This window comes from Muntiacus reevesi, chromosome 1, assembly GCF_963930625.1.
Source record: "Muntiacus reevesi chromosome 1, mMunRee1.1, whole genome shotgun sequence".
Taxonomy (NCBI): Eukaryota; Metazoa; Chordata; class Mammalia; order Artiodactyla; family Cervidae; genus Muntiacus; species Muntiacus reevesi.
This window is the reverse complement of record NC_089249.1, coordinates 189,696,395-189,721,328: the sequence shown is the minus strand read 5'-3', so window position 1 is coordinate 189,721,328 and position 24,934 is coordinate 189,696,395. Positions and strand designations below refer to the sequence as shown.

Sequence of the window (24,934 nt, the reverse complement as noted above, 5' to 3'; positions counted from 1 at the left end):
TGAAGCTGAAACTGCAATACTTTGGCCACTTGATTCGAAGAGCTGACTCATTGATTTATGACTCCCAGCATGAGTCATGTCAGCTGACTCACTGACATGCTGGGAAAGATTGAAGGCAGGAAGAGAAGGGGGTGGCAGAGGATGAGTTGGTTGGATGGCATCAGTGAAGGAAAGTTACTGGCTCAAAATAGCCTGGAGCTAAAACTCCCCTCCAGGTCCTCCCCACCATTCTATGCAAAACAAAGAACCCTCGCACCGAAGGAAAAAAAAAGATGTTAAAAGTTGATTACGCCCAGCTCCCAGCCAGTCCAGCCTCTGGCCGGTGTCCAGAATTCCTTTCCCCAGCCCTTTAAGAGATAACTACTCCAAATAACCTTGGAGAAGGACAGGCTCCCTTAAGACAGTAGCTTTCCACATACATGCCTATATATACCTACTCTTTTCTTGGGTTAGTGCCGCAGCTCGCTAATCTGACTGCTGCCCCTTCTCGCCTCGTTAAAGGTGATCTGTTCCTGTAAAGTGCCGGTCTCATTCTTTTTCCGAACCTCGCCTTCTCTAACTCCCTTGCCCTACATTTACCAACTCAATGGACTTGAGATTGAGCAAACTCTGGGAGCTAGAGAAGGACAGGGAAGCCTGGCATCCTGAAGTCCATGGGGTCGCAGAGAGTCAGACATAACTTAGCAACTGAAAAACAACTACTCCCATGGGTAGGGATTTCTTTTGCTATTGTTGTTCACCAATGTCTCCCTAGTTCCCAGAGCAGAGCCTAGCATGTAGTAGGCGGTCAGTACACATTTGTTGGATGTATAAATGAATGGATAAATGTTGTTGAATGGATAAATGTTCCCAATTTCCCCTGGACATATAAGGAGACCTTTGCTCAGAGATGTTGTTCTACTCGCGTGAAGTCACACAGCAGGACAGACAGAGCTGGGTCAGCCTGGGCCCATGGCTCTATGTTATACCCAGTTGATGGGAATGGATTTCACGACCAGTTCCTGCATAGCTACTGTGCGTCAGGTCTCCAGGCAGGACCTTGGCTGCATGGAGATCACCCTCGCGTAGTGAGACCACCCAGCCTTGAGCCCGTCTACCTTCCCCAGGCTCACACACCTTAAAGGATGCTCTTGACGGCCAGAGATTCTCTCCATCCTCTGGGCTGGTGCCTCCAGCCCATCCCTTCCTCACCCCTCCACCCTGACCCCCCATATCCATCTGGAATCTGATCCTCGTTGCTCAGTGGGTATGTGCTGGGCAGACAGGGTCTTCCCTCTCAGGTGAGCCTCCATTTCCCCATCCGTAGAATGGGAACAGCACAGCTACACCTCAGGTAGATGGGAGAGGTTCTGTGTGTGACATCATGGCACCTGGGGAAACTCCAGCCCCTGGGGTGAGCTTTCTCAGGAGAGGGGGGCTGGTCAGCTGCCGCCCTCCCAACTCAAGTAGGGCTGGGGCCATCCCCCTGTGCATGTGCTGGTGAAGAGTTTCCAGTGGCGGAGACTGAATTGCTTATTCTGAGACTGTGAGGTGAGAAGTAAATTCCATCTCTTTTAAGCCACTCTTGTTCTGAATCTCTATTAAAAACCACCCAGCCCAATATTCTAACATGTACAAGGATGTGACCGACGGGGTTTCCTTATTGTTTAAGCCAATCTGAGTTGCATTTCCTTTCACTTTTAGTGGAAAGCCCCTCAAAAGAGGAATTGGGGTCTTGCTGTCTGGGGTATATAATATGCTATGCTTACTGAAACAAATCATCACAAATGTAGTGGTTTAAAACAATGAAAATGAATTCTTTTATAGTTCTGGAGGTCAGAAGTTCAAAATTGTTTCATGTGACTGAGACCAAGAGGTCAGGAGGACCACTGAGTGTCTGAGGCTTTGGTGGGAACATCTTTTATTTTCTTTCTTGCTTTAAAAAATTTTTATTTATTTTTGGCTGTGTTGGGTCTTCATTGCTGTGCTGGGCTTTCTCTAGTTGCGGCAAATGGGGGGTACACTAGTTGCTGTTCAAGGGTTTCTCTTGTTGCAGAGCATGGGCTCCAGGGCATGCAGGCTCAGGAGTTGTGGTGCATGGGCTTAGTTGCTCCACATCATGTAGGATCTTCTCGGACCAGGGATCGAACCCGTGTCTCCTGCATTGGCAGGTGGATTCCACTGAGTCACCAGGGAAGCCCAGTCATGAAGTTTTGGGGGTTATGTCTTATGTAGCTATAGGGAGCCTAGAACCTCACTGTGGAATGTGGGAGTACTTAGCACCAATCACTTTAACATCTTGTTGCAAATGTCACTGCTTCCAGGAGGCCTTCCCTGATCACCTCTCTACATTAGCCCCCATCCCATCCCTTTACCCTATTTTATCTTATTTTAAAATAATACTTTGTTGCTACTGGAAATAAAATGAAAAACCAAACTATATCGCTTATTTCTGTATTTCTTTACAGGTGTATCATCTTTCCTGTCTCAACTGATGGTTCCTTGAAGACAGGAGCTGCTCCATATTTTTCACCCAGGGCTTGGTCTTTGTGGGAAGTCAAATGCAGGGGCTGTTGTCATTGTTACTTCTATGCATGAATTCAAACTGGGGGGAAATATGTGTGTGTGCATGGTCTGGGGTGTTGCCCTCCAGATGGATTTGCATGTTTTTGACTGTTTAAGAAAAAGAAAAAAGGAACTGAGAAAAGCCCCAGACACCTGAGCTGGGGACACAAGCAGTGGAAGCCGGCAGGCTCTGCCTGCCCCTCCTCGGGCTCCTGGAGTTAACTGCACCCATGTGCGCCCTGTATACCAACGCTGGGTGCCGGGACCTGCCGGGTACGGCCCTGGCCAGGCGTGGGCTGGGGGCCAGGGGTGGTCGGGACCCAGGTTGCAGTATTCCCACCTTGGGGCTGGAGACCAGGGTGTGAGGGACAGAGGAAAGGGTGGACTGGGCTCTCACTTGCCTTCCCTCTAGAAGGGTCCAGGGAAGAGGATGATGACGACTATGAGAACATGACGCCACCCTACAAGGACCTTCCTCCCAAGCCAGGTAAGAGGACCTCTCTGAGGCCAGGTGAAGAGATGTGCAGCCTGAGGGATGAAGGGTGGGGAGCAGGCTCCCCGGGGGGAATTAGCTGGGCGTAGCAGACACACATGGTCAGCCTGCTCATGCTGGGCACCATAATGGTGGGAGCGCCCATGCCTCCCTCTTGAGGGTCTCTCAGTCTGACGGGGGAGGCAGTTGTGTGCACAGGGGTTTCCCTGGTGGCTCAGAAGGTAGAGAATCTGCCTGCAATGTGGGAGACCTGGGTTCGATCCCTGGGCCAGGAAGATCCCCTGAAGAAGGGAATGGCAGCCCACTCCAGTATTCTTGCCTGGAGAATTCCGTGGACAGAGGAGCCTGGTGGGCTACAGTCCATGGGGTCGTTGAGAGTCAGACATAACTGAGCAACCTACACACACACACACTCAGTTCTGTGTACAGTCTTGGGTGAGCAAGTCAGAGGGGGGAGGGAGTAGGAAATTGGGGAAATCCTGAGGGTAATTGAGGGCTCTGCCTGCATTAGTGGGAGAATTGGGGGTCAGACGAGGGTCATTGGAGTGAGACTTGAGGAGTGAATAGGAGTTTGTTAAGGAAAGGAGCTCCCAAAAGAACTGGTGGATGCAAAGCCCTGAGACATGAGTGCCAGGCTTTTAGAAGCTGTTCAGGGACCAGTATTTCCTCAATCTCTTTGCATTCGCACCCAGGACCCAAATTAGACTTGAATGATCCACGCCTGGCTGGGGACTCAATAAGAGTCCGATAAGGGTATATAAACATGGAGGCTTTAGGGATTCCCTGGTGGTCTGGTGGTTAGGACTTGGCGCTTTCACTGCCACAGCCTGGGTTCAGTTCCTGGTTGGGAAACTAAGATCCTGAAAGCTGTGTGTATGTGTGGTCAGTCGTGTCTGACTCTGCAACCCCACAGACTGTAGCCTGCCAGGCTCCTCTGTCCATGTATTTTCTCAGGCACGAATACTGAAGAGGGTTGCCATTTCCTTCTCTATGGTATCTTCCCAACTCAGGGATTGAACCTGCATCTCCTGCATTGGCAGTTGGATTCTTTACCACTGAGCCACCAGGGAAGCCCTGACGGCTTTGTGGTGCAGCCAAAAGAAAAAAAAAAGTGGAGGCTTTGAGGTTTCCCTAAACCAACTCCCACCAGGGTCCCTGAATGTCATTGGACAGGGTCGGGGCGGGGCTGGCATTCCAGGTGGATCCACGTCCCCCACTTATGAGTCTAGAGCGGAGTCAGTCTGGGAGGTCCCAGAGCACCATGGGGCTCGGTAGGAGTTAGGAGGTGCCCTGGGCTTGGCTCTTTTACTGTCCATCTTCAACTCCAACTTGGTCCCAACATGATCCCCAAGCCCAACTCCATTCCCCCCACCCCATCCCTGTCTTTTTTTTTAAATAGAAAAAATCACATTTATTTGTTTTGGTTGTGCCACGTGGCCTAGGGGGTCTTAGTTCCCTGACCAGGGATCGAACCCTCAGCCCTGCAGTGGAAGTGCAGAATCTCAGTCAATGGATTGCCAGAGAGGTCCCCCATCCCTGTCTTCAAGGTCACCTCTTCCCCAGATTTAGACCCCATCATCTCCAAATTCAGGCCTGGCTCCATCCCATCTCTATGTCCAGATCCAAAGCCATCACCAAGCCCCACACAACTACAAACCAGCCTCAGCTTCTCCCCTGTCCCCAAATGTAGCTACAACCACATTCTTCCCCTCAACCACATCCTGAATCGTCACCCCCCCCAACCACATCCTGAATCATCACCCTACTCCCCTGAGCCTTCTTTCAGCCCCATCCTCACTGCAATCCAAACCCTTATATCAACCCTAACCTTTTTTTAAAAAATTAATTTATTTGGCCAAGTCGGGTCTTAGTTGAGGCGTGGGGGTTTCTTCCTTGTGGTGCTCAGGCTCTAGAGTTTGTGGGCTTAGTTGCCCCATGTGTGATCTCAGTTTCCCGATCAGGAATCTAACCTGTATCCCCTGCATTGGAAGGCAGATTCTCAACCACTGGACCTCCAGGGAAGTCCCCTAACCTTAAAAAAAAATTGTTTATTTATTTGACTGCAACAGACCTTAGTTCTAGCACATGGAATCTTAACAGTTTCATTTAGCTGTGGCATGTGGGACCTAGTTCCCAGACCAGGGATTGAACCTAGACCCCCTGCAATGGGAGCATGAAGTCTTGGCTGTTGGACCACCAAGGAAATCCCCCAACCTTAACCTCACTCTATTCTCATATTCAACCTCACTTGTGTCTTTAACTTAGAGTAATCAACCGTCCCAGTTTATCCAGGGATGAAAGATTTCCTGGAATCTGGGACTTCCAGCTTTAAAATTAGGAAAGTCCTGGTAATTCAGGAAGCTGGTCATTGTATATTTTTCTCTTTTTTTGGCTGCACCAGGTCTCAATGGTGGCACAGGGGATCTTTCTTTAGTTTCAGCAAGCCAAATCTTTGTGGGCTTCCCTGGTGCCTCAGACTGAAAAGAATTTGCCCTCAAAATGTAGGAGATTTGAGTTCAATCCCTTGGTCGGGAAGATCCCCTGGAGAAGGGAATGGCTACCCACTCCAGTATTCTTGCCTGGAGAATTCCATGGACAGAGGAGCCTGGCTACAGTCCATGGGGTCTCAGAGTCGGACACAACTGATCTACTAACACTTTGACTTTTTTCTTTCTTTTATGGGATCTAGTTCCCTGACCAGGAATTGAACCCGGGCCCCCTGCATTGGGAGGACCACAGGGAAGTCCTTGGTCACTGGATCTTAACCCTGTCCCCATCCCTAAGTCCAGTTCCATTCTCATGCACAACCCCATCCCTAAGCCTCCCTTGCAATCTCAATCCTGTTTCCATCACTGGCTTCCATCCCAGTCCCATCCTTGGACCAGCCCTGACTCTGAACTTCTCTTCCCCAGGTTGGATGGCTCCACCAAGACCTCCCAGGACAGGTGAGCTGGGACTGGGGGTATCAGAGACCCAGCGCTGGCTTGGTCCTGCTCTGAGCCTGAGCAACCGTTCTTCCCTCCTCAGGAAAGAAATCGGAGAGGCCCCCACTTCCCTGTAAGCTCCCGAAGAACACGGGTGAGGATCCAGGGCCGGGAGCATCCTGTTCCCTTGGCTGAGGTCCTGCTGTGCCTGACTTCTGTCTTTCTGATCCCTTCCAGGCCTGGATGTCACCCCGGTCACCAGCTTGACGCTTCAGCTGGGTGAGCTGTTGGGATACCCATTACGACACCCTAGAGGGGCACTTGGAAGTCCTTACTCCAGTCCCCAGTTCTGACCAGAGAACAGATCAGAGGGCTTGGGGGGAGGCTGTTGATCCTGGAAGACAAAGTCTTTCAGCTAGGTCTTCTTTGCTGCCCAGGCTTTTCCCTAGTTGCGGCGAGCGGACGCTACTCTCCAGTTGAGATGGGTGGGCTTCCCTTGTTGCGGAGCCTGGGCTCCAGGGTGCGTGGCTTCAGGAGTTGGCACACTTGGGCTCTACAGCTGTGGTTCCCGGGCTCTAGAGCACGGGCCCAGTAGTTGTGGTGCATGGGCTTACTTGCTCCGAGGCATGTGGGATCTTCCTGGACCAGGGATAGAACCCATGTCCTCTGCGCTGGCAGCCGGATTCTCATCCACTGTGCCACCAGGGAAGTCTCCTCCATTCCCCAATTCTGATCAGAGAACAAGTCAGAGGGCTTGGGGGAGGTCGTTAATCTTGGAAGACGAAGTCTTTCAGTGACTTCTGAATAAACTTCTCTTGCCTTTCTCCCAGGCACTGATCTGACGCATCTTCCATCCCAGTCACCTGTAGCCAGTAAGTCCTTTGGGTGTGCTTCTGTCTCCCCTCCCATGGTGGCCAGTGTGTGTAAGCTCTGGAGTTAGGCCCTGGGAGAGAAACATTTCCTTTCCAGGCTCCTCCTTTTTGAGTTTAGACCAGACCCCTAGGGACCCAGGATGTCTACCAGGTACTCCTCAAGCCATACCTTCCATTTGCATGTAAGTTAGGGGATGCAAGTGTCCATAGTTTGGGCCCCTGGGGAGCAACTTGGGTGGGGGGCTGCTGGAGCATAAAAGACGATACATCCTAAATGTTAAAGAGAAGAGCTGGGTACTATTTATGATAGCCAGGACATGGAAGCAACCTAAATGTCCATTGACAGGTGAATGGATACTGCAGGTGTGGTACATATATATCATGGAATATTACTCAGACATAAAAAGGAATGAAATTGGGTCATCTGTAGTGATGTGGATGGAGCTAGGGTCTGTCATACAGAGTGAAGTAAGTCAGAAAGAGAAGAACAGATACTGCATATTAATACATATACATGGAATCTAGAAAAATGGTACAGATATATGCAGGGCAGGAATAAAGACGCAGGCATAGAAAATGGACATGTGGACACAGTGGAGGAAGGAGAGGGTGGGATGAATTGAGAGAGTGGCATTGGCATATATACACTACCCTGTGTAAAAATAGATAGCTAGTGGGAAGGGCTGTATAGCAGAGGGAGCTCAGCCTGGTGCTCTGTGATGACCTAGTGGGGTGGGGATGGGGGGTGGGGGGGAGGCTCAAGAGAGGGAATATAGATATACTCTCTATATAGTATATATATGTATACACTGTATATGTACTGATATATGTATATAGCTGATTCACTTCATTGTACACCAAAAACTAACACAATATTATAAAGCAGTTATACCCAATTAAAAAAAAAGGATAAAAAAGAGAAGAACTGGGTCCAGGTTATGCACAACCTCTCTACGCCTGCAGTTTACTTATTTGAAAAATGGGAACAATTAAACCTATGTCATAAGGGTGAGGATTCAAGAAGATAATAAGGGTGTGACAGGATGCTGGGCACACAGGATATATTCCACAAATGTTCTGGGCTTCTTCAGGGTTTGCTCTGTTTGGCATTCTCTTGCTGACCCCACCTGATGATCCAGCCACGACCTTAATCCTTTGCACCCCTCTGCTCCATCCCCTCTCTTGGAGAAAAGCTCAAGGGTCCTTTCCTCCCTGTCTGAAGCACCAGTGTCAGTGTCTCTGTTCCCATCTCCAACCCCCAGCAACTCCAGTGCCCGGGATCAGTCAGAAGTTCGGAGGTCTTATGTGTTACCAGGAGAGACTGCTGGTGTACCTGTGTCTGCTGGTGGTGGTGTCACTGCTCATGGGCTGCACCGGTCTGGTTGTGACTCTGATCAAGTGTGAGTAAAGCGAGAAAGGGGCATGCAGAGAAACTGGGCAAGGGGTACAGGAGGCCTTGGGGGCCACAGTCCATGGGGTCGCAGAAGAGTCGGACACGACTTAGTGATTAAACAAGAACAACAACAGCCAATGGGAGGGCTTGGGCTCACGTTGGACTCCTTCTCATAGACCAGGAGGTGGTGGAAGAACTGAGGATGTTGACCTTCCAGCAGATGGCATGGCGAGCGAATGGTGAGTGGTGTCAATCAATCCTTCCAGCCATGCTGAGCACCAACATGATTGGCAAATGCAGCTTCATCACCAACCCCAGCCCCAACCCCAACCGTGTTTGCCAGGCACTGTGCTAGGTGCCAGGGTGGGGGCTGGGTGCTTAGGAGGGTGAGCACAACAGAGAGTCCCTGTCCTTATGGAGTGTGTGTGCGCGCGCGCGCATACATGCGTGTATCTAGACCTCCACCGTGTTCCAATATGGTGGCCAAGAGTCACTGTGGTTGTCGAGTGCTGGAAATGTGGTCATTTTTCTGGGGGGTGATTGCAGAGAAGCATGACTTTTATTTCCTCCAGCGTTGTCACTTATTGTCCCAGCAAATCTACAAGGCAGGAATTCAGAACAGCTCAGCATGATACATCCACTCTTTGTGGGGTGAGCTGGGGTCATTGGGTAGCTGGGCTGGGCTGGAGGGTTCCAGAAAGCTTCACTCACGTGGCTGGTGCCTGGGTGCTCCTCTCTCCACATGCGTAACTTGAGCTTCCTCATAGCATGGTGGTGTTAGGGCTCAGCTTCAGAAATGACACAGCCACAAGTCCACTGCTCTCTGTTGGTCAAAACTAGTCACAGGACCAGCCTAGATTCAGAAGGAGGGTAGGTAATCCTGCCACTCCTTGGGGGAAGGACAAATAATTTGCAGCCCTCTTTAACTTACCATAGCAAGGGCAGCCTTTCTGCGCCTCCAGTTGAGGCTCAGACCCTGTTATGGTCTCTCCTTGCCTCTTGAACTTCTGTTTCATGACATTTATCATAAGTTAGTTATGTGGTGAACTGTCGGCTTCATCAGGAACCTTGTGGCCAATGAGGGCAGGGAATGCAGTGAATCTGTTAGACTCAGGAAATGGGGAATTAACTAGGTAAGGAGTTGAGAATCTTAGGCATGTGCAGAGGCCCTGTGGTAGGAGGCAACATTTAAGTACAAGGGAGGAGGATGGGTAGTTGAGAGAGGATGGTTGCTCCACTGAGGGTTGTGGCTCTGGGGTTGAAGAGAAGTAGGCAGAGTAGAAAGGTTTAGGAGGTAAAATTGACTGACCTTGGGGATGGGTGAGTGGGAATGGTGATGGGTGAGAGGAAAGAGTGTCAAGGATAACATCTGTGTTATCTGTCTATCTACTATTATCTATTTGTCAATCATCTATCATCTATCTATCTAGCTATCTATCTTCAACTATCTATTTCTTCATCAATAATCTATTATCTATTTATCAATCATCTATATATCATCTATCTACCTACCTATTGACTTATTTATCTAATATTTCTACTTTGTCTAATTGAAGTGTCATCTGTTGATGACCCTGGGGAGTATTGAAAAGTGAAAGTGAAGTTGCTCAGTCTTGTCGGACACTTTGCAGCCCCATGGACTGTAGCCTACCACACTCCTCTGTTCATGGGATTTTCCAGGCAAGAGTACTGGAATGGGGTTGCCATTTCCTTCTTCAGAGGATCTTCCTGACCCAGGGGTTGAACCCGGGTCTCCTGCATTGTAGGCAGATGCTTTACCGTCTGAGCCACCCAAGAGGGCAGATTTGTGTGAGAGTAGTGGGAACACATTCGTTGTAGAAGAGGCCTTCACTATGATTGGTGATATCTGAATATTGCTCCATTCCACACTCCCTCACCCCACACTTCAGACCAACCCACTCTAACACTGAAAAACCATCAGCTTCTCACTGCCCAGAGTCCAATACAAAACTTTTGGCTTGGCATTCAAGGACCCAAACGCCAGACCTCATCCCACTTGGAGCTTAAGCTCCTGTGAGATTCTCCTTGGCTTTTACTGCACTAGCCTTTCCCAACATGCTTGCCTCTGGATCTTTGCTTCCAAGGTGGCCCCTGACTATTGAGCCTCCTCAATAATACAGAACCACCATTTCCCTTTAAAACCTGCCTCCTCCAGGAAGCCTACCATCTCTACTCTTCCTCAAGCCTCAGGGATTAATCTCTCCTCTGAGTAACCCTAGGACTCCTCTTGGGCCCTGACCATGTTGCTTTCTGAGTTTCAGTATCACCCACTGGAACATGGGTATGATGGGGAACACAGCTCCTGCCTCTGCCTGGTGTGTCTGCAGTCAGTGATTGGTAGGTGGATAGATGGGGGTTTGGGTCTCTAACTGTTCAGCCCATTCCTGCTGACAGTGACCGGCATGGTGGGGTTAGCTGGCCTGAAGAAGGACATTGAGCGCCTAAGAGCTGACACCAACCAGTCCCTGCTGGAACTTCGGGGCTTATTAGGTAAGTGGGACTTGGAGAACTACCCTGAGCTGGGGGGTCATGGTGGAGCCAGTACAGAGCACAAATCCTTGGGAGTGATTTTCATTGCAATCTATGTGATTGGTTCCCTCCCAACCCCCGCTAGAGTTGAGCAGTGCACAGCCTGAACACTTGTACATGGCATACCATGTACATTACTCTGGTTCTAGGGCCACTCTGACAGAATCCTATCCTGTCCCCAGACTGTACCAGGGTCACCTGCCCTGAAGGCTGGCTCCCTTTTCAGGGTAAGTGTTACTACTTCTCTCCAAGCACCAAGACATGGGATGAAGCCCGGACGTTCTGCCAGGAGAATTACTCTCACTTGGTCATCATCAGTAACTCTGATGAACAGGTGAGCTGTCCCTTCCACACCCGTGAGAACCAGCAGGGCCAGCCTGCCTCTCTCCTAGGATTTACAGATCCTTCCCTGGCCTGAATGTAGAGAAACTGGAATTGTTTTTGAGTCACTAGAACTTTTAATATTGAGGTTACTGCTTGAGTTCAAATCCTGATTGTGTTGACTTATCCAATCTGAGTCTCAGTTTCCTCTCTAACATGGAGGTATAATAATGGCTATCTCTTTGGTAGCACTTTCTATTCTCTAGGCTCTATTCCAGATATCTTACACGCATTAACATAATTCTAACAACAGCCCTATAAATTAGGTGAGAGTCAGGAGAGGTTATGTTATGCTAAAATAACAGCCAGTCCCTGTAGCTCAATGGTGGAAGTGTTTGAGGCAAAATTTCTACCTGCGTGCATCACAAAGAAAGTCACATGGGCACTGTTATGTTTTAAGGTGATAGGAAAAGACAGTTTCATCTGTGTGTATGTACTAGGAGAATTGAAATAAGTGTAGGTAACTTTAATGACTTAATACTACCAAAGCTAGGTGAAAAGACCATTTGTACACAGTGCATATCATTACATATCAGTACTTCGCAGAGGACAAAGCTGAGGCTTATTTCACTCAAGCAGCTTGCTTGTTACAACTAGTAAATGTCAGAGCTGGGGTTTGAGCCCAGGAAGCTAGTTTTGTTCCTGACCATAAAACTCATAGCACTATTTGATTATCAGTGTTTGCCAGGTTTATTTTTCCCCATCCTTTTAATTTTAACCTGTGTCATTATTTTAAGTTTTCTTGTTGACAGCATATAGTGGGGTCTTAATTTTTTTTAAATTCAATCTGAGAATCTCTGGCTTTTAATTGGTATTATAAGATCATTTACAGATTTAAAAAAATTTGTTAATTAGAAGATAATTGCTTTACAATGTTGTCTTGGTTCCGTAGGGATGGAACCCAGGTGTCCTGCATTGCAGGTGTATTCTTTACCACTGAGCTATCAGGGAAGCCCAATCAGTCATAACTATATGTATATATCCCTCCCTCTTGAGCCTTGCTCCCCCTTCGCATCCTACCCTTCTTGGTTGTCGCAGAGCTCTAGGTGAGGCTCCCTGTGTTATACAACAACTTCTAGCTATCTTACATGTGATAGTGTATATATGTCAATGCTACTTTCTCAGTCTGTCCTACCCTTTGCTTCCCCAACCGTGTCCACAGTCCCTTCTCTACATTTATGTCTCCATTCCTTCCTTGCAGATAGGTTCATCAGTACCATTTTTCTAGAGTCCACACATATGCATTAATACATGATATTTGTTTTTCTCTTTCTGACTTACTTCACTCTTCATCCAGCTCACTGCAACTGATTCAAATTCATTCTTTTATGGCTGAGTAGTATTCCATTGTACATATGTACCAGATCGAGTTTATCCACTTATCTACAATGTTGATGCGAGTGTAAGCTGATACAACCACTATGGAGAATAGCATGGCAATTCCTAGGTGGCTCGGTGGTTAAAAAAAAAATCCGCCTGCCAATGCAGGAGGCATAGGAGACGTGGGTTTGATCCCTGGGTCGGGAAGATCCTCTGGAGTAGGAAATGGCAACGTGCTCCGATATTCTTGCCTGGGAAATCCCATGGACAGAGGAGCCTGGCAAGCTACAGTCCATGGGGTCTCAAAGAGTTGGACACGCCTGAGCTTTGATGCACACGTGACAATTCCTTAAAACACTAGGAATAAAGCTACTGTATGGGAACTTCTACCCACTGCAGTATTCTTGGGCTTCCCTGGTGGCTCAGCTGGTAAAGAATCTGACTGCAATGAGGGAGACCTGGGTTCCATCCCTGGGTTGGGAAGATCCCCTGCAGAAGGGAAAGGCTACCCACTCCAGAATTCTGGCCTGGAGAATTCCACGGACTGTATAGTCCATGGGGTCGCAAAGAGTCAGACGTGACTGAGCGACTTTCACTTTCCTGGTGGTACAGTGGCCAAGACTGCATGCTATCAATGCAGCGGGCCTGGGTTCAAGCCCTGGTCCGGGAACTGAATCCCGCATGCTGCAACTGGAGATTCCCACATGCCACAACTGTGATCCGGCACAGCCAAATAAATAAATAAAAATAGTAAATATTAAAAAAAAGAGAAAAAAGGAAACACTGCCATATGACCCAGCAAAAGATCATTTACATTTAATGTAATTATTGATTTGGTTGGATTTAGGCTACCATCTTATTTTTTCCCTCTGTATCTTCTCTGTTTTAAAAAAGTCCTTCTGTTTCATAGCATCATTTGTATTGAGTAGTTAATATAGGTTTTTTTTTTTTTTGAGATTAGATGATGTGAATGGGTCAGGTGTAAGTCATATTCCAACTAAACAACAATTAAACTCAGGTAATTAAGAAGTATAACTTTGCTTTAAATAACTCATTTCCTTCCTCTTTTGAGCTCCTGTTATACCAAGGTGGTGGAGATTTCATCTCAATCAGTTGGGATCATCTGTTTTTCTTATGAGTAGGGATGGCTTGGAGGGGAGTGCATATCTGGTCCTCAATATCTTTGTTCCAAGCTGGTATCCGCTGGGACATCCACTGGGTGAATGATCCTGGGCAAATTACTTAACTGCTCTGTGCCTCAATTTTCCCATCTGTAAAATGGGGTTAATAATCCTTGCTCCAGCGAGTCACCATGAAGATCAAATGAGATAACCTGTGCAAAGGGTGTAGCTCACTTTTCTAGTCATTAAGTCGTGTCCGACTCTTTTGTGACCCCATGGATTGTAGCCCACCAGGTTCCTTTGTCTATGGGATTTTCCAGACCGGAATACTAGAGAGAGCTGCCATTTCCTTTACTAGGGGATCTTCTTGACCTAGGGATTGAATCCGTGTTTCCTGCATTTGCAGGGGGATTCTTTACTGCTGAGCCACCTGGGAAGCCTGTGCAGCTCACTTATTATTTCAATCAACATTTCTTGAACACTTACTGTGTGCTAGTTGTTGTTGTTATCCAGTCACTAAGTCATGTCCGACTCTTTGTGACCTCATGGACTGCAGCATGCCAGGCTCCTCTGTCCTCCACTATCTCCCGGAGTTTACTCAGACTCATGTCCATCGAGTCAGTGATGCCGTCCAACCATCTCATCCTCTGCCGTCCCCTTCTCCCCCTGCCCTCAATCCTTCCCAGCATCAGGGGCTTTTTCAATGAGCTGGCTCTTCACATCAGGTGGTCAAAGTATTGGAGTTTCAGCTTCAGGGCACTATGCTAATTTGATGGGCTGAGCAGCGCTTTGCTCTTTCTGATTTCCTGATACTTCTCTGGGGTTTTACCCAAGAAACAAGGTCCAGAGTCCCTCTACTTTTTAGAGTTTTCATATCCATCTGGGGTTTTGGCCATCACTTCAGGCTCTACCAGAGAACGAAATGCAGAGCCCTCTTCCCGGCACCCACCGAGTCTACATCTCTGTGGCGTCTTTCCCATTGCCATCTCTCGTCTTTACCTTTTAGGGAGTCTTGGTCTTGAATAAGATTGAGTGCGTGAGATATGATTTGCGTAGAGTAAAATGCACAGATCTTAAGCGCACATTCACTGAGTTTTGGCATATGTAGGCATCTGTGTAACTGTCAACCCAGTCAAAATTTAGAATGTTTCCACAGCCCAGGGAGTTCTCTCATGCCATCTTTCCAGTCACCCCCACCCACCCCAGGAAACTACGTCTGGTTTCCTTACCATAGATCAGTTTGCCTGGAGAGGAGTTGCTTTATTTTTAATTTTTTACTTATTTATTTTTGGCTATGCTGGTTCTCTTCAAAAAAATTTTTATTGATTTATTTCAAACTTTAAGTTTTTTATTTTGTATTGGGGTATAACTGATTAGCAATGTCATGGTAGTTTCAGGTGAAAGGAACAGTGAAAGGACTCAGTCATACATATACATGTATCCATTCTCCTCCAAATCCCTCTTCCATCCAGGCTGGCACATGACATTAAGTAGAGTTCCATGTGCTATACAGTAGGTCCTTGTTGATTATCCATTTTAAATGTAGCAGTGTGTGCATGACCTTCCCAAACTCCTGAGCTGTCGCTTCCCTTTGGCAACAATGTTCTAAGTCTATGAGTCTCTTGTTTTGTAAGTTCATTTGTATCATTTCTTTCCAGAGTCCATGTATAAGAGATGTCATACAATATTTCTCCTTTGCTGTCTGACTTCACTCAGTATGACATTCTCTAGGCCCATCCATGGTGCTACAAATGGCAACATGTGGGGTTTCTCTGGTTTCATTGAGCAGGGGCCACTCTTCGTTGTGATGTTTGGGCTTCTCATTGCGGTAGCTTCTCTTGTTGTGGAGCATGGGTCCTAGGTGCATGGTTTTCTGTAGTTGCAGCATGCAGACTCAGTAGTTGTGGCACGTGGGCTTTAGTTGCTCTGCGGCAGGTGGGATCTTCCTGGACCAGGGATCAAACTGTGTTCTTTATGTTAGCAGGCAGGTTCTTACCCACTGTACCATTAGGGAACTCCAGGAGTTGCTTTAAATCATGATATATTATAAATATATGATAAATCATCTTTGATCCAAGTCCTTTCTTTCCTCCCAAAGGCCTGGGCGTTGGAAATACAAAAGCTGGGAATCTCCTATTTCTCCCCTCCCCCACGTTCTTTTTCTTAAGCAATGAATTCCTTTTTTGCCTGGATGTTGCTTAGGACTGCAGGGGTTGGGAGTGTGAAAGTACCAGGAAATCCAAGGTATCAGTTTTTATTATTAGAATGTTCGTTAAATTATCAGTTAAATGTTAAGATGTTGCAGTACTGTATGGAATACAGAAAAATAGTAGTGACAAACCTATTTGCAGGGCAAGAATAGAGATGCAGATATAGAGAATGGACATGGGGAGAGTGGTCCTGGGGTGGGGAGGAGAGGGTGCACTGAATTGAGAAAGTAGCACTGACATGTACACACCACCATGTGTGAAACAGATGACTGGTGGGAAACTGCTGCATAGTTCAGGGGGCTCAGCTCATTGCTCTGTGATGACCTAGAGGGTGGGATGGAGGTGGTGGGAGGGAGGCTCCAGAGGAAGGGATTTTTAAAAAAATTAACTTATTTATTTTAATTGGAGGCTAATTAAGAGGAAAGGGATATATGCACACACATAGTTGATTCACTTTGTGAGGAACTAACGCAATGTTGGAAATCTCAGTTCAGTTCAGTTCGGTCGCTCAGTCGTGTCCGACTCTTTGAGACCCCATGAATCACAGCACGCCAGGCCTCCCTGTCCATCACCAACTCCCGGAGTTTACTCAAATTCATCTCCATTGAGTAAGTGATGCCATCCAACCATCCCATCCTCTGTCGTCCCCTTCTCCTCCTGCCCCCAATCCCTCCCAGCACCAGGGTCTTTTCCAATGAGTCAACTCTTCGCATGAGGCGGCTAAAGGATTGGAGTTTCAGCTTCAGCATCAGTCCTTCCAATGAACACCCAGGACTGATTTCCTTTAGGATGGACTGGTTGGATTTCCTTGCAGTCCATGGGACTCTCAAGAGTCTTCTCCAACATCACAGTTCAAAAGCAACAATTCTTCGGCACTTAGCTTTCTTTACAGTCTAACTCTCACATCCATACATGACCACTGGAAAAACCATAGCCTTGACTAGATGGACCTTTGTTGGCAAAGTAATGTCTCTACTTTTTAAAATGCTGTCTTGGTTGGTCATAACTTTCCTTCCAAGGAGTAAGCGTCTTTTAATTTCATGGCTGCAATCACCATCTGCAGTGATTTTGGAGCCCAGAAAAATAAAGTCAGCCACTGTTTCCACTGTTTCCCCATCTATTTGCCATGAAGTGATGGGACCAGATGCCATGATCTTAGTTTTCTGAATGTTGAGCTTTAAGCCAACTTTTTCACTCTCTTTCACTTTTATCAAGAGGCTTTTTAGCTCTTCTTCACTTTCTGCCCTAAGGGTGGTGTCATCTGCATATCTGAGGTTATTGATATTTCTCCCAGCAATCCTGATTCCAGCTTGTGCTTCATCCAGCCCAGTGTTTCTCATGGAGCCAAAGCAAAAACAATACCCACTTGTGGATGTGACTGGTGATGGAAGCAAGGTCCGATGCAATAAAGAGCAATATTGCATAGGAACCTGGAATGTTAGGTCCATGAATCAAGGCAAATTGGAAATCTACTATACTTCCATAAAATAAGATGTCACAGTACTTGCAGCATGTCAGACACTGTTTTGAATTCTTTACGCATTTTAATTCATTCAATCCTCTCAATAACTCTATGAGGAGGTAGTTACAATTATCCCATTTTCCAGAGGTGGAGGCACAGAGTGGTTCATAGGTTTTTCGAGAAAGCAGCATGACTATTCTTGCCGCATGTGCTCAAGTGGGAGGAAGGTTTTGATCTTGTTCTGTATGCCATGGGGATTTGGGATGGGTACTGGGGTGGCATTCACAAGCCCTGAATATATGTGAGACAAGCAGGGTGTGTGTAGAAGAACTGATGGCTGAATGAAGTTTGTACTTGCAGGACTTTGTGGCCAAAGCGCATGGATCTCCACGGGTGTACTGGCTGGGGCTGAATGACATAAATGTCGAAGGGGACTGGAGGTGGCTGGATGGGTCACCTGTCACTTTGAGGCAAGTATCCAGGGCTTATTGGGTCTCTCCTCCTCGTAGGTCTTTGTGAAGTCCAAACAAGCCGATTCTTTAGAATCCCAGGTTGAATAAAAAGGAACGAAATGGGTCATTTGTAGAGACGTGGATGGACCTAGTGACTGTCATACAGACTGAAGTAAGCCAGAGAGAGGAAAACAAATACCATATGTTAATGCATTTATGTGGAATCTGAAAAAATTAATATAGACGATCTTATTTACAGAGCAGAAATAGAGACACAAATGTAGAGAACAAATGTACAAATACCAAGGGGGAAAGGGGTTGTGGGATGAACTGGGAGATTGGGGCTGACATACATACACTGTTGATATTATGTATAATGTAGATAACTAATGAGAACCTCCTGCCTAGTACAGGGAACTCAGTGCTCTGTGGTGACCTAACTGAGAAAGAAATCAGAAAAGGGAGGGCATATGTATATGTACAGCTGATTCACTTTGAAGATTTTGGTACATATACACAGTGGAATATTACTCAGCCACGAAAAAGAATACCTCTGAGTCAGTCCTAAGGAGGTGGACGAACCTAGGGTCTGTTATACCGAGTGAAGTAAGTCAGAAAGAGGACACCAAACATCATGTACTAACGCATAGATATGGAACCTAGAGAGATGGAACTGACGAATCTATTTGCAGGGCAGCAGTGGAGATACAGACATAGGGAACAAACTTGAGGACACAGTGGGGGACGGAGAGGGTGGGATGAATTGAGAGAGTAGCTTGGGAACACATACATTACCGTATGTAAAGTGGGTAGCCAGTGGGAGTTTGCTATATGACGCAGGGAACTCAGACCTGGTGCCCTGTGACAGCCTAGAGGGGTGGGAGGGGGCAGGAGGTGGGAGGGAGGCTCAAGAGGGAGGGGCCATATGTACGCCTGTGGCTTACTCATGTGATGTATGGCAGAGACCAACACAATATTGTAAAACAATTATCCTCCAATTAAAAAATAGATTAAACATGAAAACAATAAACAAATGCACATCAACCAATCACACACACACATACACAAAAAATCCCAGGCAGAGCTGGACAAGGGAAGCATAAGGGTGCTTTTTTTCTGATAGGGTTTCTGGTGCCTGCACTTTTTTTTTTTCCTCCTTACAACATCTCAGCCTTTCAGCACAACTGCTCAAACATATCAAGTCCTCAGACCAATGGTTGAGGGGAAAAAAAGAGAGAAAAGATGCCATGGCTATTGGGCAAGAGGAAGAGGAAGATTTTTTTTTAAAGATGCATGCTTTTTAAAGATCTTTTATTTATTTATTTTTGGCTGTGCCACACGGCATTTGGAGTCTTAGTTCCCTGACCAGGGACCAAACCTGTGCCCCCTGCCGTGGAAGCTCAGAGTCTTAACCACTGGAGAAGTCCCAAGAGGATGATTTTGATTTGCCAAAAGAATGAGCAGGATCTCATTTGGGGAGGCATGCTTTGTATCAACTCATTTATTTAATTTTCTTAGTAGTTCTGTAAGGAAAGTAGTGTTATCCTCTCCATTTAAAGACATGGAAAGAGAGGCACAGATGGGTTAAGCGATCGTCCGAGGTCAGGCAGTTGGCGGGTGGTAGGGCCAGGCACCCTGGCTTCCAAGTTCATGCTGTCAGCCATCACGCTCTATCTTCTTAAGGAGAATGTGTATTTGTACTTAATTTTATTTACTAAAATAATTTAACCAATTAGCACATTAATTTTTGGCTGTGCTGGGTCTTTGTTGCTGCCTGCGGGGTTTCTCTAGTTGTGGCCCGTGGGGGCTATTCTCTAGTTGCAGTCTGCCGGCTTCTTACTGTGCTGGCTTCTTTTGTTTGGGAGCACAGGCTGTAGGGGGTGAGGGCTTCAGTAGTTGCGGTTCCGGGGCTCTAGAACACAGGCTCAGCAGTCGAGGTTGCACGGGCTTAGCTGCTCCCCAACATGTGGGCTCTTCCTAGACCAGGGATCGAACCCATGTGTCCTTCCTTGGCAGGCAGATTATTTACCACTGAGCCACCAGGGGAATCTGTATTTATTTATACTGTGTGTATTAAGTTTGTATTTATTTAAAATATAAACATAGCCATGTCTGTATTTGTATTTTGAGTAAATATTAACAAATTGTCCCTCATATGATTATACCAATTTATTCTCTCACCAGCTTGACTTACATTTGTTTTTTTTTTTTTTCCCACACACTCATCAAACTTTTGGAATTTGGTTGTTTTAATTGTAAGGTGAAAAATGGAATATTAATGTAGTAGTTTTTAAAATAAATTTTTATTGGAGTATAGTTGATTTACAATATTGTGTTATTTCTGCTGTACAGCGAAGCGAATCAGTTATACATTTACATATATCCACTCTTTTTAAGATTCTTTTCCCACATAGGTCATTACAGGGTACTGAGAGGCCAATGTAGTATTAATTTGCATTTCTGTTATGCTTGAGGTTGAGTGTCTTTTTGCATATTTGATAGCCATATATATTAACTTCTCTGTGAATTATCTAGTCATCTCTTTTGTGTATTTTTAAGAAATATTTATTTGTCTGTGTTGAGTCTTAGTTGTGGCGCATGGGATCTTTCCTTGTGGCACATGGAAAGATTTTTGTGTGTTTTTAATAGTGGAGTTTTGGTCTTTTTCTTATTGACTTCTAGGAACTCTTTATATATTAGAGATATTAGTGTTTTGTCTGGAGATTTTATTTTTTTATTAAAGATTCCTGGAGGGAGGTAGAATTCTGTGAATAGAGATGGCATGGGATGGTGTGTCCCTGCAGGTCCTCAGCTCAGATTCCTTTTGGGGGCTGGTGCAGGCACCCCCCAGCAGGGGGCATTGGCTGCTAAAGGCTCACAGTTACGATTTTTTCAGAGAGGTGACCTCGGCTGAATGGAAGCCTGTTCAGCTAGGAGGTTATGCCACTCCCATTGAAGTCATGCCACAGACAATGACAGGTTAAGAGCCGCCTGGACCCCTTGTTTCAAGTTGGAAAAATTTGGTTGTGCTATTCAAATTCCAGAGCTCCCTGTGGGTTCAGGCTGAGTCTAGACCAGGCTAAACTCACATCCTTGCTCAATTCTATCCCCTGCCTCATCCTTCTCTCGGTCCCCCTCTCCTGAGAACACCCTTTAATAAATCCCATGCACCTGAATTGCCAGATTTGGCTCTGTGGACACGGTGGTCGTTGGGGAGGGGGGAATGGAACAAATTGTGAGATAAAAGCAGAACAAAACGAGTAAACCAAACAAATGACATGTATACACTACCATGTGTGAAACAGATAGTTAGTGGGAACTTGCTATAACGCACAGGAAGCTCTATGCTCTGTGATGACCTGAGTGAGTGGGATGGGGGATGGGGTGGGAGGAAGCTCCAAGAGGGAGGGGATAAATGTATACTTATAACCGATTGACTTCATTGTACAGCAGAAACAATACCACACGGCAAAGCAATTATACCCCGATTAAAAAAAAAGGAACATGACCTAAAACACTACGTTACTTGGAAGGTTGAGAGGGATGTGGTTTAACAAAAATGTTCTTTGGAAGAGAACAGAAACTGACCAGATGCAGGAAGCTGATTCAGGAACCTGCAGAATTTCTGCTGAACAGGGCGATGGGGCTGAGTTAGCACAGACAAGCTGCTGGGGTGGCCGGGACAACACGACATTTTCATGTAATTCTGAAAGACTGAAGGAATGATTTGGGTGGAAGAAAGAGCCCTGAACCATGAAGGCTTTTCTTGTTCTTTTTTCTAGTATTCTTTTTTTTTTTAATTAATAGACTTTATTTTTCCTTTTATCATTATTTTTAAGTGGAAGTATAGTTGATAAACAGTATTATATGTCACAGGTGTACAACATAGTGATTTGCAATGATTAACGTTATAAAATATTGGATATATTCCCTATGTTGTACAATATATCCTTATAGCTTATTTTAAAATTTTATTATTTTAAAAATTGTTTACCTTTAGAAAGTAATTTTTATTTAATTTTAAAGATTTTTTTTGGTATGGATCATTTTTAAAATCTTTATTGAACTTGTTACAATATTGCTTCTGTTTTATGTTTTGGCCTCTGAGGCATGTGGCATCTTAGCTTCCTGACCAGGGATCAAACCCACACTCCCTGAATTGGAAGGTGAAGTCTTAACCACTGGACTGCCAGGGAAGTCCCCAATAGCTTTTATTTTATATCGGAGTACAGTTGCTTTACATTTGCTTTCCAGGTATATCACAAAGTGATTCAGTTACGCATATACGTATACCTATTATTTTTCAAATTCTTTTCTCATTTAGATTATTACAGACTATTGAGGAGAGGTCCCTGTGCTACCAACAAAGACCTTGCACCTTATTTTATACCTAATACTTTGCACCACTTTCTCCCCTAACCCTATATTGCCCCTCTCCTCTCCTCTCCCCACTGGTAACCTCTAGTTTGTTCTCTACCTCTGTGAGTCTGCTTCTTTGTTGTTGTAGTCACTATTTTGTTGTATTTTTAAGATTCCACATGTAAGTGATATCATATAGTATTTTTGCCTTTCTCTGACTTACTTCACTAAGCATAATATCCTCCAAGTCTATCCATGTTGTTGCAAATGGCAAAATTTCATTCTTTTTGCGGCTGAGTAGTACGTTATTTTTTAGAAAAATTGAGCAGAAGGTACGGAGCACTGTTTCCCACATCCCTTCTCTCCTGCACACATTTTCCCCCAGTATTAACATCTTGCATTAGTATAGTGCGTGTGTTACGATCGATGAACCAATATAGACACATTACTATGAACTAAGTTCATAGGTCAGATTAAGGTTCACTCTTAGTGCTGTAAAAATCTATGCTTGCTAGTAGTGTCCGACTCTTTGGAATCCTTTGGACTGTAGCCCACCAGTCTCCTCTGTCCATGGCATTTTTCAGGCAAGAATACTGGAGTGGGTTGCCCATTCCTCCTCCAGGGGATTTTCCTGACCCAGGGATCGAACCCACGTCTCCTGCAGCTCCTGGATTCTTTACCTGCTGAGCCATTGGACCTTCCCAAAATTCTATGGGTTTTGACAAACTCATGATGTCATGCATCTACCATCACAGTATTGTATAGAATTGCAGCTTCACTGCCTTAAAAAATCTGCTGTGCTGCATTTATTCACCTCACCCTATATCCACTTTCTCCTTTGTCCAGCTTTTGGGACCCACAGGAACCCAACAACCTCTATAATAATGAGAACTGTGCCAGCATGAACAAGGGTGGCACCTGGAATGACCTCTCCTGCGACAAAACTACGTATTGGATTTGTGAGCGGAAGTGTTCCTGTTGAACCCCAGAGCTGAGGCTGGGTGGAGGTCCATCCGTACCCCATGCCCCTCGGCTCTTGGAGGTGAGAACCTCCTGCCCTTCTGGAACTGACATGAACAGTGGGAACTGGCAGTACCCAGGATGGAACCAGCAGCCCGGACGTAGCAAGTCCTCTGGGGTGCAAGTCAGATCACTTCTGGGGTGAGGACTTGGGGCTTGTTCAGTTGCATGGTGTGTTAGTCTGTTCAGGCTGCTGTTACCAAATATTGTACCCTGGATGGCTTATACATAACAGACATTTTTTTCCCCCTCGAGTTTTGGAAACTGACAAGCCCAGGATCAAGGCTCAGAGAGATATAGTGTTTAGTGATGACCTGCTTCCTGGTTCATGGATGTCATCTTCTCACTGTGTCCTCACATGCTGGGAGGAATGAGAACTTTCTGGGGTCCATTTTTATTTTTTAAAGACTTTTTATTTTGTATTGGGGTATAGTCAACTAACAATGTTGTGATAGTTTCAGGTGAGCAGTGAAGGGACTCAGCCATACATACACATGTATCCATTCTTCCCCAAACTGCCTCCCATCCAGGCTGCCACATAACACTGAGCAGAATTCCCTGCACTCTACAGTAGGTCCCTGTTGGTTATCCATTTTAAACATAGCAGAGTGTACATGTCCATCCCCAACTCCCTAACTATCCCTTCCCTGCATCCTTCCCCTGGGCAGCCTCAAGTTCATTCTCTAAGTCAGTGAGTCTCTTCCTGTTCTGTAAGTAAGTTCATTTGCATTGTTTCTTCTTAGATTCCACATACAAGGGCTGTCATATTATATTGGGGTCCCTTTTATAAAGACACTAATCCCTTTCATGAAGGCTCCACCCCAAGACCTAATCACCACTAAGGCCCTACCTCCTAAGAGCATCACATTGGGTTTTGGGATTTAACATGGAAGTTTTTTGGGGGTGTGGGGTTGCAGGGACACAACTCAGTCCAGAGCAGATGAGCGGGAGGGATATCAGGTCTTAGTAATGGTCTCCCAGTTCTGAGTCTGGAGGGAACTCACCAGGTCCCTGATCATGGCTCTTAGGAAACCATATGGACTCCAGGAGCTCCAAGTCTGACATTATTTGAGCTGGAACTGAAAATCCTATGGCTCCTTTGGACCATGATCATGATGTGATGGGACTCGGACCCTTTACTGCCTACCTAATGTGAATCAACCTCTGGGAAGCCATGCCATGCTCACTGCTCAGTCGTGTCTGACTCTGCGACCCCATGGACTGTAGCCCACCAGAATCCCCTGTCCATGGGATTCTCCAGGCAAGAGTACTGGACTGGTTTACCATTTCCTTCTGGGAAGCAGGTGGGGCAATAATTCCTGACATGCAGCTGTTTCTATGTCTTGGGGGAGGTTTGCCCAACCTAGGTGGTGGAATCAGACCTCTGCCAAGACTTGAGCCGTGGAACTTCTAGAAAGGGAGACCAGCTGAAAGTTAAAATTCCTCACCTAGGCCAGGCCATGACTTTGTGAGATCCTCAGGACAATAATGGAGACATCTTCCTACCTGCTTGTGCCTTGAGGTGGTTTGTGAAGTTCTTTGATGAAGTAATTCATTTTACTATGGATGGATTTTCTTGGACAATTAGCTCTTCTTTAAAAAAATTATTTATTTTTAATTGAAGGATAATTGCTTTACAATATTGTGTTGGTTTCTGCCATATATCAACATGAATCAACCATAAGTATATACATGTCCCCTCCCTCGTGGCCCTCCCTCCCACCTCCTACCTCATCCCACCCCTCTGTCGTAGCAGAGTACTGGGTTTGTGTTTCCGGCATCATACAGCAAATTCCCACTGGCGTATTTTACATATGGTAATATATATGTTTC

General features: G+C 46.0%; 1 protein-coding gene across 1 annotated transcript; it reads left to right on the top strand.

The window, feature by feature from the left end:
- Nucleotides 1-2,774: 2,774 nt before the first annotated feature.
- CLEC17A (C-type lectin domain containing 17A) lies at nucleotides 2,775-23,063 on the top strand. The gene is made up of 12 exons (XM_065918547.1): nucleotides 2,775-2,817; nucleotides 2,957-3,031; nucleotides 5,950-5,982; nucleotides 6,065-6,115; nucleotides 6,199-6,240; nucleotides 6,792-6,833; nucleotides 8,096-8,233; nucleotides 8,403-8,465; nucleotides 10,642-10,737; nucleotides 10,959-11,110; nucleotides 17,631-17,740; nucleotides 22,928-23,063. Exons 1-12 carry the CDS (start codon nucleotides 2,775-2,777, stop codon nucleotides 23,061-23,063), a joined length of 981 nt encoding a protein of 326 aa, XP_065774619.1.
- Nucleotides 23,064-24,934: the final 1,871 nt, after the last annotated feature.

Excerpts from the sequence above, each read along its gene's own strand:
- CLEC17A (XM_065918547.1), top strand. The coding sequence starts at position 2,775 with ATGTGCGCCCTGTATACCAACGCTGGGTGCCGGGACCTGCCGG. Across the intron at positions 5,983-6,064 it reads ACCAAGACCTCCCAGGACAG|GAAAGAAATCGGAGAGGCCC; the intron begins GTGAGCTGGGAC and ends TTCCCTCCTCAG. Across the intron at positions 8,466-10,641 it reads GATGGCATGGCGAGCGAATG|TGACCGGCATGGTGGGGTTA; the intron begins GTGAGTGGTGTC and ends TCCTGCTGACAG.